The sequence below is a fragment of the Phacochoerus africanus genome, chromosome 12, assembly GCF_016906955.1.
Source record: "Phacochoerus africanus isolate WHEZ1 chromosome 12, ROS_Pafr_v1, whole genome shotgun sequence".
Taxonomy (NCBI): domain Eukaryota; kingdom Metazoa; phylum Chordata; class Mammalia; order Artiodactyla; family Suidae; genus Phacochoerus; species Phacochoerus africanus.
Genome location: NC_062555.1, coordinates 15,680,921 through 15,698,086, shown reverse-complemented (window position 1 = coordinate 15,698,086; position 17,166 = coordinate 15,680,921). Strand labels below are relative to the sequence as shown.

Here is a 17,166-nt window from a genome sequence, read left to right as displayed (position 1 = left end):
ACTCGGGGACCTGGGCTCTCACTCCTCCAGAGCGTGATGGTTTTGCTGTCTTGGGGAGATGCTCAATGCTGGGGACAGTTTCCTGGTTTGCAAATGGAGATAATGTCCAGCCACAGGATAGGTATGAAGCCTGAATAACACCATCTGTGTGACAGGACTTAGCTCAGCGCCTGCTGCGTACAAAGCACTGAATACAAGTTGGTTGCATGGCCGTTCCCTGCCTCACCCCAGTCTCCGCAACACAGCATCCCACCCCAGCACCGATTATTCAAAACAAGGGAACACGGATACACACATCTGGTTTCAGATGCCCACAGAAGCAGACAAGCAAAGGACAAATATTCTCTTTCCAGGGAAGCAAAAGTCACAGCAAAGCTGTGACAATGAGCAGTGGGAAAGCCATAGTTATTCCGATGAAGAGACAGGAAACACAGATAAGAACTGAAAATCTCACTATGAAATATCCCTCGCCTGGTCCTTTATGCGAAGAAGGAAGGAGCAGAAGTCCAGCTTCCCTGGCTGTGCGTCAAGAGAATTTACCTCGTCGCTGTGCCTGAGGCCTGCCCAGCCTTCATGCCTGAATAAGCTGGAAAAATGCTCTTTTTTCTTTTTAGGGCCCCACCTGCAGCATATGAGAGTTCCCTGGCCTACGCCACCTGGATCCAAGCCGCATCTGCAACCTACACCACAGCTCACAGCAATGCCAGATCCTTAACTCAATGAGTGAAAGCAGGGATCGAACCCATATCCTCATGGATACTAGTCAGGTTCCTAACTTGCTGCACTACAATGGGAACTCCGCTCTTCCTCTTCTTAATGGTCCTGAGACAACTCTCTACGATAGCCTCACAATCACCTGGCCCGAGTCTGCATGTCTCTTTCTGATTTCCTAGGTCTGGGATGGGACTCTCAGGAAATCACAGTTTTTAAAAAAAACTCTCCCCAGGATTAGAAATCCGGGGTGAAGAGGGATGGAAGACGCCCCATGAGTTACATGGTCTGTACACACAACAGTTTCTACAACAAGCTGGAGATTCCCAATGCCCTGGGAGCCCACAGAGGACTGCAAGCTTCAGAGAAGACCCACCACACGTGCCCTGGGGTGAACTCCGGGAGGGAAGCAGCCTCTGCCGAAAGGGTCCCCAAAAGACCGGTGTGCAAACCTCCCTCCCACTAGACACAGGACCACAGCCAAACCATCCCAGCCAGGCAAGCATCGCAAGCCTCAGGAAACAGAGAAGGAGGCTCCGTTCTCCCTTGATCACTCTTTCCAGGGTTTAGCATCCTTGCTGCCACGAGCCCTTTCCCAGTGTCCAGCTGCACAACTCTGTGTCCATAAGCAGGTGTCTGCAGGCTCACCTTTGGAAGAAAATGACCGAGCATCCTCTCCTTTCTGAGGGAGGAGGCCAGCATTTCCATACGCGAGGCCCTACCTAGGTGGGGCTTTACCTAGCTCCTCACCCAAAGACCACTCTGCCTCAGGGGGCAGGGGTCACACTGTCCCCTTAATGGCAAAGGATTATGTGCACAGTCCATCCTCCTGCCGCCTTCTGTCCCCAGCAGAGGACTTCACTCTCTCTGCTCATTTTCTTTTCAAGTGGGTCAGGCCCCGCCACCTCCTGAGGCTCCCAAAACCTTCCTTAGAACTGAAAAGTGTGAGGAGCAATGCCCAGCAAGGTCACAGCCAATGTCCTTGAACAAGAGAGCTGCCTTCAAGGAGTTCTGGTTGTGGCTTAGTGGTAAGGAAACTGACTAGTATCCATGAGGACCTGGGTTCGATCCCTGGGCCCCAGCTCAGTGGGTTAAGGAGCCAGCATTGCCAGTGAGCTCTGGCGTAGCTCCCAGACATGGCTCTAATCGCTGTGGCTGTGGCTGTGGCATAGGCCCACAGCTGCAGCTCCCATCTGACCCCTAGCCTGGGACCTGGGAACCTCTATATGCCTCACGTGTGGCCCTTTAAAACAAACACTTGGCTTCAGCTTTGCTCCCGTCTGTCCACGGGAGTGCCAACAACATTTATTTCCTCATACTATCAAATCAGAAAGTTTAGCACTAGCAGGAGCCTTGGAGATCGGATCTGTCCTGATACAGAAAAGGAAGCTCTCCTCTGGGGAGGGCCAGAGGCTTGCCCCCTCCCCTGCCTTCCCAAACCCGAACCCGACGCGAACTGGATCTTTCCAGCCGCAGGCTCAAAGCCGGGGGATCCAACAGGCGGTCGGGAAAAGCCAGGTGGCCGGCCTCCCTTCTCCTTCCCGGGGCCAGGCGCCAGCTCCCTCCCCGCAGCCCTCCGCAGCAGGGACCCGCGCTGGGCTCAGCCCTACCTGTCGCGCACGTGGCCGCAGCGCAGCCCCAGGGCCGTGCACTCGGCCTCGCTCACCGGCACCCCCTTGCACGACTTGACCGGGTAGAGCCAGAGCCTCGCCACGGTGCCCACCTGCTGCAGCCGCCGGCGCCGCGGAGGCCACGCGCGGCGCCAGGCGACGGCCCCCAGCGCCACCGCGGCCAGTCCCAGCGCGGCGACCCCGAGCCAGCGGGGCCGGGACGGCGCGGAGAGGCCGAGGCGGACCAGCGGGGACGAGCCGACGGCGCCCATGACCCGGCGACCGCGGAGCGCAGACCAGCCTGCGACTGGCGCGGGCGGGGCGCCGGGGGCTCGGGGCTGCGGCGGGCGGAGCCCCAGCTGCCCAGTCAGCGGCCTGGCCCGCCTTTCTGCGCGCGCCGAGGTGGCGGGACGCGCTGGGCGCCGGGGAGCAGGAGGCCCAAAGCCAGAGGCCGCGCCGCCCCTTTGTCCCGAGAGGTCACTTTCGCTCTCCGACCCGCTCTCCCTGTCCCGCTGCTTGGCTGCGCGACGGGGCCCAGGGGACAGGCCAGTCGCCTGTAGGCGGCAGAAGGGAGGATTTTCAGCGTTAGGAACTGGCAGATCGCCCGAGAACCGCACGGCTTTCGGCCCACAACCCGCTCCGTGGAAGCTTCTGGGCTCTGAACAAACTCGAGTGTGGCTTCTGGCCGGTAGGGCCAAGGCGCAAGAATGACCCCCGCCTCGCCTAACACGCCCCCCCCCCCGCCCCATGTACACACACACACACACACACACACACACACACACAAATCTCTGCCCCAGAAAGCTCGAAGCTGCCAGATTGCAGGGATGGTTCCTGCCAGAGTCTGAAGCCAAGCCCCTGGCCCGCTCCCCACTTACTCCCCACCGTGAACTGTCCCGCGGTCCCTTCCGCGTGTGTGTGTGGTGTGTGTGTGTGTGTGTCCTACAACTCTGCCATCCCTCCGGTCTCGGGCCTCCGCGGATGGGCCCCCTGCAGGCACACCTGGCCCGACCCCACCTCCACTGCTCTCCCCGTGTCAGTTCCCACCAGACACCCCCCCCGCCCCACCAATTCACCCTTTAGACCCACTGAGCTCTGGGCTCCTGGAAACGGAGCTCAGTTCTTCCCCTGCTTCTCAGTAGTCACCGAGAAAAATCTGTTTTTACTGCTTTAACGAAAATCCAGCTTGGGATCTCTTTCCCCCCTCCATTTAAGCAGATTCTTTGTGAACCAAGTGGATTCTTGGCTAAGTGAAGGTGTGAGGTCATTTGTTTATTTTTCAGGGATTGTCCCTTAACCTGTGGCACCATTCTAGGAGAGTTTAAGGAGGTGAGAGGTGGGCCATCGCCCTGGGTCCTGATTGGTCATCTGCAGAAAGCTGCTCTGGGCTGGGAGGAGAAGGGCGGGCAGGGCTGGGATCCAGATCTTTGGGAAAAGCGAAAATTGAACTCTCCCTGCAACTGAGAGTTCCCCTGTGTGGGGCAGTGGGTTAAGGATCCCATGAGGTCGCTGTGGTGGCAAGAGTTTGACCCCTCACCTGAGACCTTCCATGTGCCCTGGCCGGGTTCCAAAAATATATAGATATGGATATGGATATGGATATAGATATGGAGATAGATAAGGATCCATCTCCACATGAGCAGAGTCTGTTTGAAGTCTTAGGCCGGTGGGCTCTGCCTCTTCACTGAACACATGATGCTCAGCAGCCAAGACCTGGTTTCTTTCTCAGGCGTGTGTGGTGAACGAGGTGTGTTGTGAGTGAGGTGTGTGGAAACTCGCACCGGGCCCCCTTTGCCTCTCCAGACACCAGACCCCACGAGCCTGCTGTCAGCACGACAGGCTTTCTAGTCCACCCTCCTCACCGCACGTGAGCTCCCGCCCGGACAGGCTACACGTGTTGTTGATTAAGCCTCTCTGCTCCTTTCCACACACATTTATTGGCCCTGGAGATTTTTCTTTCTTTCTTTTTTTGCTTTTTAGGGCCACACCCATGGCATATGAAAGTTCCCAGGCTAGGGGTGGAATCAGAGCTGCAGCTACCGACCTACACCACAGCCACAGCAACGCGGGATCCGGGCCTTGTCTCCACCTACACCACGGCTCATGGCAACGCCGGATCCTTAACCCACTGAGCAAGGCCAGGGATGGAACCTTCACCCCCATCCCAACGAAGACGTGTTGGGATCTTAACCTGCTGAGCTCTGGCCCTGGGGATTTGATGTTTAGAAGAAGCTGCCCTGGAAGAGTGACTGGGAGGATACAGTCGGAAGGGAGGCTCAGTCAAGATGAAGGGCAAGCGAGATGAAAAGCAGGGAAATCTCAGGACAGTGGGGTCTGTTGGAGGAGGGAGATTTCGAGCTGAGGCTTGAGCAAAAGGAGAGCCTTGGCAAGGGGCCTTTTTGAGGAAGGGATTCTGGGCTAAAGGAGCAGCATGTGCAACACTGGAGAAACTGAAGGAATAGGAGGATGTGACATGTTGGCACGGCCACTAGCAATCTGGTTCTATCAGAATGTACCTGTGCCTGCAGGTGTTTAGGCAGGACAGGTGGGCGGGGCCACATCAAGACGTCTCAGCATCATATGGAGACACCTCAGGATTCGGAACAACAATGGGGCCTGACCAGACTTGGGTGTCAGAGGTCACTTGGGCTGTGCTGGGAGGGAAGAGCGGTCGGTAAAACTGGTCACCAGAGAGGCAGATGCCCTAGTTCAAGCTGAAATAATCCCTCCTCAGGAAAAAACGGCATTGGAGATGCAGATGAGGCTGGGACTAGCAGAGAGAGTCAGGAGACACCTAGCAAGACGTGGGGACCGAACGGAATGCTGAGATTGCAGAAGAGGCATGGATGACTGCCAGCTTTGGGCAAAGCTGTCTGGATACAGGAGGGAGGGGCCATTCTCTCAGAGAGAAAATTCAGGAGAAGCTGGTTTGGGGAGAAGGATGATGGGCTCGGTCGTGGACAGGGAGTGTGTGCACTTTGTGGGCCATCGAAGAGGAAAGAGTCACCTGGACAGGTAACTTGGCTTTTCTGTGCCTCCAGCTCCTCAGCTGTAAAATGATGACCGTCGACCTTTAAGACCTCAGCTCTAAAGGCTGTATTTCCTAAACCCACGCTGGCTGGCACAGGGTGCCAGCACCCGAACAAGTGAGGACTTTGCCGTGGTGAGCACCTAGTCTCTGCCACCCCCACTCAGGCTTGCCCATCACCTGCGCTGTCCCACTGCCTTTGCAACACGGCGCAGGGTCGGGCATGATTTCAGGGAAGCAGGGAAGTTCCTGAGCGGTAACATGTTCCATCACAGCCCTACCGTCTTCATTTCTAGAGTCTGTGAGAGGCGATGGGAGGCGGAGGTGATACCTGAAACATGATACCGGAATCCAGGTTCTTGTTCACGCAGTCGAAGAATGAACTCCTTGAACACACAGGCAGAAAGCAGGCAAAGTTTTTTTTGTTTTGTTTTGTTTTGTTTTTTTAGAATACGTTCTGCCGAAGTGAGCACAAGCAAAGTCTTTATTAAAGGAAAGCAGATCGCTCCTGGGGCTGCCAGGAGCGGGAAGAAGAGCCCCCTTCTCTATTATGTTTACCTCTTAAAAATGGGGAGGGTACCAACGTGGGGTCCAGAAAGATGTGGTTTTTTTCTCCCATTGGCCTTGTTCAACTACCCATAACAGTCCTTGTCCAATAGGGTTTTAGGGGTGGAAATGTCTTTGTCCTTTGCTCCCTGTAAACGGAGTCACAGGGGATTGGGGATTACTGTCCATCTGGGTGTAGGCACACTCCCTACAGTAAACAGGGACTGTGGGGATGTCATTCCTGGAGCCTTTAGGCCACAAATGTTCATCAATGGCCACACCAAAGAATGCATCCAAGCCCACGCTCCTTCACTGACTGCCTGAGTTAGTATTCTGTCTCAGAGGTTCTATTCATTTTATTGGTTATTTGCTTTGCTTTTCCCTTTTGATTTGAGAGACTGTCATGTCTATATTTTTCTGGTTGATTTGATGAGAGACTTTGTAGTTTGTTTTGTTTTGTTTTGTTTTTTGCTTTTTAGGGCTGCACCCACGGTGTATGGAGGTTCCCAGGCTAGGGGTCGAATCAGAGCTACAGCTGTTGGTCTACACCACAGCCACAGCAATGCAGGATCTGAGTGGTGTCTGTGACCACAGCTCTTGGCAACGCTGGATCCTTAACCCAGTGAGCGAGGCCAGGGATCGAACCCACAACCTCGTGGTTCCTGGTCGGATTCATTTCCAATCCACCACAGTGGGAATTCCTATACATTTTTTAAAACACACTTTTATTATATGTATCTCAGAGTTGTTAACTTTTACTCCTAATTTGTCATTAACCTGTGCTTAATAAGACATCACTACCTGCCTAGAGGCACAGATGTGTCTAAATAAAACTCAGTTAATTATAATCAGAGTACCAATGCAGGAAGCAAAGGGGGGAAAAATCTAAAAGACAAATATTGCTTTTGCTCAGCTAATAGGCTCTCATCAGAGGTGTGGGTCCCCAGCAGCCAAGAGAAGCACAAATTAGGGCCCCAAACTCTAGCCTCTTTTAATCTGGAACAGTAACCCCTGCTCTCCTTTTCTTCTTCCCACTTTTGGGGGGCTAGTATAACACTGCTGTTTTTTAAGGGTACAAATTCTTCTCTTGTAAAATGTTCCATAGTCTTCAATTGGTTTGATGGTTTCTTCAGGATTAGATTCAGGTGAAAAGCTTAGTCAGAATAATGTAGGTGACATTCAGACATTCAGCACTTTTCATTGAATCATAGCAGGAGATAACTAGTATCAGTTAATCCAATTATGATGATACCAGGGTTGGTCGCATGCTTAAAGCAGTGTTTATTGCAATTTATGACTTGACATTTCAAGAGTATCAGATTTTATACATATATATATATATATATTTTTTTTTTTTTTTTGCATGTAGCATATGGAAGTTCCCAGGCTAGGGGTCAAATCGAAGCTAAAGCTGTCAGGCTACACCACAGCCACAGCAACGCAGGATCCAAGCCATGACTGTGACCTATACCACAGCTCACTGTAATGCGTGGATCCTTAACCCATTGAGTGGGGCCAGGGATTGAACCCGCATCCTCAGGGATACTAGTCAGGTTTGTTACCACTGAGCCACAACGGGACCTCCTGAATCTTTGTATTACAACAAAATTTCACTCAGTTGTTTTAGCATCTGCTGATGATCTTTGCCTATAACAGTTATCATGTTGATGGTTATAAAATAGTAGTTTTTCGGAATTCCTGGTGTCGTGGCACACCAGAAACAAATCCGACTAGGAGCCATAAGGTTGCGGGTTTGATCCCCGGCATCACTCAGTGGGTTAAGGATCTGGTGTTGCTGTGAGCTGTGGTGTAGGTCACAGATGAGGCTTGGATGCCAAGTTGCTGTGGCTGTGGTGTACAGGCTGGCAGCTATAGTTCTGATTGGACCCCTAGCCTGGGAATTTCCATATGCCCTGAGTGTAGCCCTAAAAAAGCAAAAAATAAATAAATACATACCATACAGCAGGATCATGGAGTTCCCATTGTGGCTCAGCAGTTAACGAACCAGACCAGTATCCTTGAGGATGGGGGTTCGATCTCTGGCCTCGCTCAGTGGGTTAAGGATCCGGCATTGCCATGAGCTGTGGTGTCACTTGCAGATGTGGCTTGGATCCTTTGTTGCTGCGGTTGTGGTGTAGGCCAGCAGATGCAGACCCAATACCACCCCTGACCCAGGAACTTCCATGTGCCAAGGGTGTGGCCCTAAAAGAAGCAAAAAAAAAAAAAAAATCCCTTCTATACTTTTTATCTGGCATTTTGTCTGTAAAGAAGAGCTTCTCCTCCCCCACTTTTGTCTCTGGAATCGTGATGGCCTCCTGGGTTATTTTTGGAGATGCTCCATTATTACTTCTGATGATCAAATTGTCCCAAGTTTGACCCCTGGAAGACCTTTCAATACGAATCCTTGCTTCATTAAACTTTGAGCATGTTCTATTTTCTAGCATAAGATATTCCAGGCTTACTAACTCTCTCTGCCCCAAACCTTGCATTAATGTCTTCAAGGAGGTCTCGTTCCTTTTAGAGAGAATGGTATCTGAAAAGCAAGATCTGGGCTCTAGGTATGCTCGTTGCTGGTGGATCGCTTCTGGGTCCATTCAGTGGGCAAAAATAAGTATTATAACCTTACCCCACGGGGTAATTTCTCATCCTTTTCTCCACTCCTTATATTCTGCCCCATTTATTCCGCAGTGAGAGTCTGGTCCCCGGCATCATCATTATATTCTGCAATGCACACAACATTTAGTTTTAAGTTACATGCAAAATTTAGTTTTAAGTTACGTGATACCACTAACAGCAACAAATCTGCCCCGAGAGTTTAAAGATTTTGGGCTGACAGAATGAAGACACACACGTGTGCACTAAACACATGTAGGCACATATCTATAAACAATTCTTTTTTTTTTTTTTTTGTCTTTTTCCAGGGCCACACCCACGGCATGTGGAGGTTCCCAGGCTAGCCCTAGCCCTAATCAGAGCTGTAGCCACTGGCCAACGCCACAGCCACAGCAACGCCAGATCCTCAACCCACTGAGCAAGGCCAGGGATCGAACCCGCAACCTCATGGTTCCTCGTCGGATTCGTTTACCACTGGGCCATGACGGGAACTCCTATAAACAATTCTGTAGGCAGCCATCTGTATCTTCATGATGCTGAACATGAGTTCATACTGACGTCTCCAACTCTAATCCATTACCTATGGATCATTCATTCTAGGCTCTTCCCCTTGCCATCTGAAAACATTTTCCTTTTTTTTTTTTTTTTAAATTATTTCCCCAATATGAAAACTTCTAAATAGAGAGCTCCCATTGTGGCACAGCAGAAACAAATCCGACTAGGAACCATGAGGTTGCAAGTTCGATCCCTGTCCTTGTTCAGCAGGTTAAAGATCTGGCATTGCTGTGGCTATGGTGTAGGCCGGCAGCTATAGCTCCAATGAGACCCCTAGCATGGGAACCTCCATATGCCATGGGTGTGGCCCTAAAAAGACAATAATAAAAATAAAAAAAATTTTTAATGAAAACTTCTGAATAAATGGTCCAGATATGTTAGCGAGTAACCTTTCGGGCTCAGAAATTAGAATCTGATCTTCCCCTTTGGGAAATCAGGTGCAGTTCATTCTAGATCTGAACGGATTACAGACATTCAAAATCAGGTACACTAAAAACTTAGCAGCGGCATATACGCTCTGGCTCCCCTACTCCAACAGGTGGGATGGTGCTGGGATCCTGGGAAGACCAGTCAAGGGCTGCAGCGGGGTACCTAGTAGTGACCATCTCCCTTGTCCTCAGAGGCCCCGACCTGCAGGAATCCTACACTCTCAGAGCATAATGCTGGGGAGTAAGGAGCTGGACAGGGTTTCATGTCTATTCATCTTATCCACTAACGGCAGAGATATAACCCTCGTTTTCCAAGTCTGAACCGCAACTGGGAAACCAGTGGTGGGTTACAGGCTGCAGGTCGAGGTGGCCAACCCTCCAGAACAGAGGGCCTGTTCCACACGCACTTTGACCCCCCTCCTCTCCCAGGCTGTTTGTTAGAAGATCAGAAGGCTTCTCCCCATTCAGCCTCCAGGCCTTATTGAACAATAACTGCTATGATTTGTCTTCGTGTTACCTACACACACCTCCGTTCCAGTGCAGTCAAGCCTCAGTCCCCGCTGCACTCGCAGCATATGGAGGGTCCCAGGCTAGGGGTCCGATCGGAGCTGCAGCTGCCGGCCTACACCACAGCTCACAGCAACACCAGATCCTTAACCCACTGAGTGAGGCCAGGGATTGAACCCACCACCTCATGGTTCCTAGTCGGATTAGTTTCCACTGCGCCACAATGGAAACTCTCTGTTGTCGTTATTGGTTTTTTTTTTTTTTTGAGTGTTGAGATTGTTCCTATTTTTCCTGTTTCATACTTAACCTTCCTCAAACTGAGACTATGGAAGAAATCCTTCCAGGCTGGACCTAGAAGTTTGGGGGATTTTTTTTTTTTTTGGCTTTGTTTTGGTTTTTGGTTTGGGTTTTTTTGTTTTGTTTTGTTTTAATGGGGCACCCAGGGCATAAGGAAGTTCCCTGGCCCAGGACTGAATCTAAACTGCAGCTGTGACCTATTCCGCAGCTGTGGCAGCTGCAGCAATGCTGGATTCTTTAACCCTCTGCACGCAGGCCAGGGATGGAACCCACAACTTGGCTGCAACCTTAGCTGCTGCAGGAAGATTTTTTTTTTTTTTAACTTTTGTCTTTTTTAGGGCCACATCCATGGCATACGGAGGTTCCCAGGCTAGGGGTCGAATGGGAGCTGCATCCGCCAGCCTACGCCAGAGCCACAGCAACATGGGATCCGAGCCGCGTCTGCAACCTACACCACAGCTCACGGCCACGCCGGATCCTTAACCCACTGAGCAAGGCCAGGGATCGAACCCGCAACCTCATGGTTCCTCGTCAGATTCGTTAACCACTGAGCCACAACAGGAACTCCTGCAGTAAGATTCTTAACCCACTGTGCCCCAGCAGGAACTCCTGGAAGTTCTTTAGAAAAGAATTAGCAGTACCATAGTTCTAGCCACCATTTCAGCCAGTCCAAAGTGCTGATCATGAATCTGGGCGCTAACTACTCCTCAGTCCCAAAATAGGATGAAAAACTCAACTAGAGGTGCAATGTATGGGGTCGTGATGGTTCCAATTATAATGGGATAAAAAAAGCATTATCAGAAAAGAATGGTTATTGCAGAAACGAATTGCTACTACTTTTTAATGTATGTCCAAATATAGATATATTAATATATCTTATTTCATTGTTTTCTGTTAGCATTTCACTTATCTAATGCTCATAATGGTTTTCTTTTAGACAACTGCCTAAGGAGCAGGTGTATGTCCGCCCCTGTATTACAACAGAAAGCTCAGTTTGGAGGTCTACCTCACGTGAGTTTCCAGCCTTCAGTTAATATCCTCTCCCAGAGACCAATTTCACCTTCTCTTCAAGTTTGAAACAAGGTGTTCATGCTGAGTTTGGATCTTGTTCCTCTTGAAGTGACAGTGACCAAAGAGTAAGCCACACACAAATTATGTAAAGAGGGGTGCATTTAAATATCTGCAAGCAGCGTGGCTGGGCTAAGAGGAAGAGTTTGAAAAGAATGCAGAATGGACTCAGGTAGACTGAATTCAGTCAAGTGTTCTAGCCACCTGGCTGTGATTTGCATATTCATCAGTAGTGAGGATCAGCTGTAACATACCTCCAACCACGTGGCATAGGGGAGAGGACATCACAGTAACAGGCCATGAACTTGAAGTTCCTTCTTGACATAATAAGCAGATCAAAGTGGCAGTCTGGGGATGAGAAAAATCTTTTTGGGTGTCTGTAGCTTCCAAACCCCCTTCCAACCAAAATCTTTATTCAGCTTAAAATCCCATCCACCTTTGATAATAACTCCCAAATCCAAAATGACTCAGTGAAATAACAGGGAGATTTGGAACTAACAACATAGTTATCATAATAATGTTAAATATAGGAAGGATCTTTGTATATTTGGTATCTTAAGAATTTACTTAAGAGAGAGCTTAATATATTAGAGAATATTTAGGAACATTAGAATATTTAAAAGATTAGCCTTGAGTTTCCAGCGTAAACTATGTAAGTGCTTACCTGGATTTAGATTAATGACTAAATGCCGTAACTGTGTCCCAGGAAATTTAAGAGAACCTAAGCTTCTCCACATTTTATACGTTTAATTAGATTACAAGAGCTATTGCAATACACGGGAAGGTCTGTTTGTAAGTCAAACGACAGAAGTACTTAAAAAGAAAACATTGATAAATACAATTCAAAAGTCTGTAAGGCCAAACATTAAGCCAAGGTCCCCTTAAAAAAAGAAACGTGAAAAAAGAAAGTAAACTAGAAGGAGTTCCCATTGTGGTGCAGTAGAAACAAATCTGACTAGTAACCAAGAGGCCTGGGGTTCAATCCCTGGCCTCACTCAGTGGGTTTGGGATTCAGCGTTGCCCGAGAGCTGCCGGAGAGCTGCCCGAGGGCTGCCCATGAGCTGTGGTGTAGGTCGCAGGTGGCTAGACTTTTGCAACTTCAATTAGACCCCTCGCCTGGGAATTTCCCTATGCCTCGGGTGCAACCTTAAAAAGCAAAAGAAAGTAAAAGAAGCTATACAAAGGGAGCGTAAAAGTAAGGAAAATTTTGAATTTGAACATTAGGTAAAGAAAATGCTAGTTAATCATAATAACGATAATGATGGTAACACCTTACATTGTACAGGACTTTACAGAGTAATCGGCCATTCTGGGAGGTGGGGGCTGGTGTTTGAGGGGGGCTGTAAGATGCCCCGTGGAGGGGGGAGTGGGGTGCTGACCTGGAGCCGGCTGGGTGTCCGCCTAAAACGTCCCCGCTGAGAAGAGAGATGGAGGCAGACTCAGCATGGCGCAGAATCTTCCTTTTAGCCTTTCAAAGCCACACTTCTAACTTTTCTGCGCCCAAGAGTCAACTGCACTCAGGGAAGAGGCTGATGATGAAAATCCCTTATCCCTTCACAGAGAGAAATAGGTCCGCCCGCCCACAAGCTGATAAAACCTCTCCCTCTTCCCTGCACCACCCGGGTGGGAACAAGAACAGCCAGCGGGCAGGGTGAGCTGTGCGTTATCCGGGCGCCCTCTTCAGGCTGCGGGAGGAAGCACATCCAGGTTGCGTTAGAGTTGGGGGCGGGGTGGGATGGTCCCCGCACCCGGGGAGGTTAGGCTTCTCCTGCCAAAGGTGAGTCCGGAGCTCCCAGAGGCTGAGGCTCAGTGGGGCTTGGGCAACTTTGATTCCAGCCCTGCTGTGTGCTAGACGCTGGTGGCTAATCTTTGCTGATGGCTCCCTGCTCAGATCTCCAGGGACCAGGAGCTGCTAAGGGTACCTAGCAGTAAACAAGGGGAGACAGTTAGGGAGGGGAGGAGTGGGGGCTCTTGGAACCCGCTGCCGACAGAGATCTGAAGCTGGACGGATCAGGAACATGTTGCTAAATCGAGGCCAAATACTAACTCAGGGAGTCAGTGAAGGAGCGTGGGGCTTGGATGCATTCTTTGATGTGGCCATTGATGAACATTTGTGGCTTAAGGGCTCCAGGAAGTAACATCCCCACAGTTCCTGTTTACTGTAGGGAGTGTGCCTACACCCAGATGGACAGTAATCCCCAATCCCCTGTGACTCAGTTTACAAGAAGAAAAGGGCAAAGAAACCCTGAGACTAACGGGACACTTTCACCCCTAAGACCCCTATTGGACAAGGACTGATAGAGGTAACTGAGCAAGGCCAATGGGAGAAGACCACATCTCTCTGGACCCCACGTTGGCAGCACCCCCATTTTTAAGGGGTAAAAATCCCTATAGGACAATAGAGAAGGTGGCTCTTCTCCCTGCTCCCAGCAGCCCTGGGAGCTATTTGCTTTCCTTTAATAAAGACTTTGCTTGGAGTTCCCCTCGTGGCTCAGTGGTTAACAAATCCGACTAGGAACCCTTGAGGGTACAGGTTCGATCCCTGGCCTTGCTCAGTGGGTTAGGGATCTGGCCTTGCCGTAAGGTGTGGTGTGGGTCGCAGACGCGGCTGGGATCCCTCATTGCTGTGGCTGTTGTGTAGGCTGGTGGCTACGGCTCTGATTCGACCCCTAGCCTGGGAACCTCCATATGCAGCAGGAGCGGCCCTGGAAAAGGCAAAAAGACAAAAAAAAAAAAAAAAGACTTTGCTTGCTTGCTGCATGTGTGTTCACAGAGGTCACTCTTTGACTGCGTGAACAAGAACCCAGATTCCCGTATCATCTCTTGGGCATCAAAAAGAAGAGAGTGTGGCCGAGAGTGCACGGCACCCTGAGGCACTCAGTTCAGCCTGGGCTGGAAAGTAGCGGCCAAAGGCTGGGTGTGAGGCGAGGGAGGAGCAAGAAAGTCTTCACTGTGGTAACGGAATGCGGACTTTATCCAGAGGCTGTAAAGCAGGAGCAGCGTCACTCACTGATAAGAAATTGAGTGGCCGCCAACGGGAGAGCTGGAAACTTCTCTCTTGGACACACATTTATACCCTTGCACTTGAAACAAAGAAAATTAGTCCTCATTCAAAATAATCAAAAATAAAAGCATTTATAAATATACTTTTACATTATTGTACTTACAATGAATCTAGCTCTTATTAGGCTCTGGGTGCACAACCTACCCTACTGGCATCCAATCTATGAGGTGTTTTCAAAGCCTTCTATCCCCTCAGAGTCCAGAGTCCAGAGTCCTCACACCATGGAACCACACACTCACAGCCTTATAGCCCATCAGAGACACGGCCCACCTGTGGGTAGATTCTCCAGGTCTAAGATGTGTAAACAAATGGTGGTAATATAAGCACACAGATTGTTCTCCTAGAGATAGGGGCTTGGCACTTTGAAAGCACAGGTTGGGAGTGGGCAACTTCCAATGCCTTGAGGCTTGGGCAGGTATCATGTAAATGGGTTTTGATGGGAGGGAATTTATAAACCGGTTTTGTTTTTGTTTTTGTTTTTGTCTTTGTCTTTTTGCCTTTTCCAGGGCCGCTCCCACAGCATATGGAGGTTCCCAGGCTGGGGGTCCAATAGGAGCTGTAGCCACTAGCCTACGCCACAGCCACGTGGGATCCCAGCTGCGTCTGCGACCCACACCACATCTCACGGCAACGAGCAAGGCCAGGGATCGAACCTGCAACCCCATGGTTCCTAGTTGGATTCGTCAACAACTGTGCCACGACAGGAACTCCCAAACCTGCATAGGAAGGAAGACTGCATAGGAGCTTTAAAAAATAGAAAAGAAGGGAAGGGCACCTTAAAGAGAAAGAATTTTCTGAAGAACACTGAGATGTTCTTAGTTTGGTATGACGCTCAGGGCAGAGTGAGAAACAAGTAGGAGGTGAGGCCCTCAGCCGAGATGAGCCGAATGGTGTGGGCTCTGCATTTCCTATGGGGAAGTGAACACTTCTTTCCTAAGATGTTCAAATACATCTTCATGGACTTTGGGATTCTGGAAGCTTGTGAATTCTGGAAGAATAATTTTTTTCTCTCAAATGAAAGAAAAAGTAACTGATGGAAACAATTGTTTCTATTTTTTTTTTGTTTCCTCTCAAGATTTTTACTGAAATCTAGTTTCTGCTGGGTCATATAAGTAAAAGAAATTTTTTTTCGTTATAACAAGCAAATATATATGAGAAGCAATTAAATAAGCTTGTTCTTTTTCCGCCTTGTCAAATAGTTCATGGTTGTGATTTTTATATTTTATAGAAAACATTTCTATTACCAGGACTCTTCCCTGTTATAGTGTTGGGATGAACTGGTATCAATACTTTTCATTTTCTTCGCGGAGATGGAGGCTTCCTGATGGTTTGCAGCCCCAAACTCTCTCCCTGAGGGCTTGTTTTTCTTTGGCTTATACGGTTGGTTTCGGTTTTGGTTTTTTCAATGAGCAAGTTTCTAGCTTGTCTTGAAAAATCAAAATGTCTGGTACTGCGTAGTCTACATTCTGCACGACAGTAACCAGCTGGATGGGACTGGAGCCTGTACGGTCTAAAGTCCCAGGTCGCGTCCTCCCGGAGTTCAACCCCAAGCCGTCCGTCGGCTGAGCTTTGGGTTTGTCCTGGGTCCACGGGGCAATTGCTCCGGATTTCCACCAGAGGGCACTGTGACCGGCGTTTGGGAGAGAGGGGCAGGGAGGAAGCGCTTAGAGCAGGCTCCACCGCTTGGAGCAGGGAGTGAGAGGAAGCCCTCCTTTCCTTCCGGGAGTGTAAATCCTAAGGCTCAGGCACAGTTCCCTGAGCCAACTCCACGAAGAGTCCGAACCAAGCGCTACTTGCAGGCCGAGTATTTTGAAATAGAAGGGTGAAGAAGCAAAGCCCGCATTCTATTACCCTTGACACTGGCATAACACTTTGCAGTCAATACAGCAGCTCTGTCACAGACAGAGGGTGATAGGGTCCTCGCAGCAATCCGGTGTCAGAAAAGGGATACACTGTGTGTCCCTTTACCCGTGAGACATTCAGAATCCCTCGTGGCACCTCAGAGCGGCCTGCCAGCAATCAAGAGGCAGGTCCCCTCACACACTGATGGAGAGACCGAGACCCTGGATAAAGACAGTAGCAAGAACATGTGGCTGGAGGAAAGGAGCAGGAGTGGATGGGCCTGAAGAGGAAGTGGAGCCAACATGGCCTCCCATCGGCTGGGCCTGTGTGCCTACCTGTGTATCTTGGGCACAGTGGAGAAGCTCAGTTTATATTGGATAAATGAGTCGAGGGGCCCCAGGACTTCACCGGCCTCTTCCTTGACGTCGAAGGTAAAGTTGGAGGGCTTGGGCCGATGACCTGGAGGCAGGGACCTTCCCTCCTCTGGCCAGCCTGGTCCTGGGTGGGTCTCTGCAGCTTTGATTTTGAGGACGTTAACAGCCAGGGTGCAGAATCTTGCTTCGTCTCACCCTCAGCATCTGGAGGTTCCCAGGCTAGGGGTCAAATCAGAGCTGTAGCCGCTGGCCTACACCACAGCCACAGCAATGCCAGATTCGAGCCGCGTCTGCGGCCTACACCACAGGTCACATCAGTGCAGGACCCTGAACCCACTGAGTGAGGCCAGGGATTGAACCCACAACCTCACGGTTCCTAGTTGGATTCGTTTCCACTGTGCCACAATGGGAACTCCTAGAAGATTGTACTTTTTAACCACTTTTCAGTCTGACCTCTTCTCTGATATCCCTTTCGTTCTTAATCTGTGTGACTAAGGGGTTGTTTAGATAGTCTTAGGTGAAT

At 50.0% G+C, this 17,166-nt stretch overlaps 1 protein-coding gene and 1 long non-coding RNA gene across 3 annotated transcripts in view; both read right to left on the bottom strand.

The window, feature by feature from the left end:
- Positions 1–2,624, bottom strand: part of MTARC2 (mitochondrial amidoxime reducing component 2) — a 31,799-nt gene extending 29,175 nt beyond the window's left edge. The window contains exon 1 of one of the 2 annotated variants that reach the window (XM_047754534.1): positions 2,322–2,624. In XM_047754534.1, the coding sequence (XP_047610490.1) occupies positions 2,322–2,593 (272 nt within the window). In that variant the 5' untranslated portion in view covers positions 2,594–2,624. The remainder of the gene's footprint in view (positions 1–2,321) is intronic. The other variant, XM_047754533.1, reaches the window with a different exon arrangement.
- A 5,508-nt stretch (positions 2,625–8,132) lies between these two features.
- On the bottom strand, positions 8,133–12,937 carry LOC125112849 (uncharacterized). The gene is made up of 3 exons (XR_007131273.1): positions 12,743–12,937; positions 11,618–11,711; positions 8,133–8,616 (listed from the first exon to the last, which is right to left on the bottom strand). It is a non-coding gene; the product is annotated as an uncharacterized LOC125112849 (long non-coding RNA).
- Positions 12,938–17,166: the final 4,229 nt, after the last annotated feature.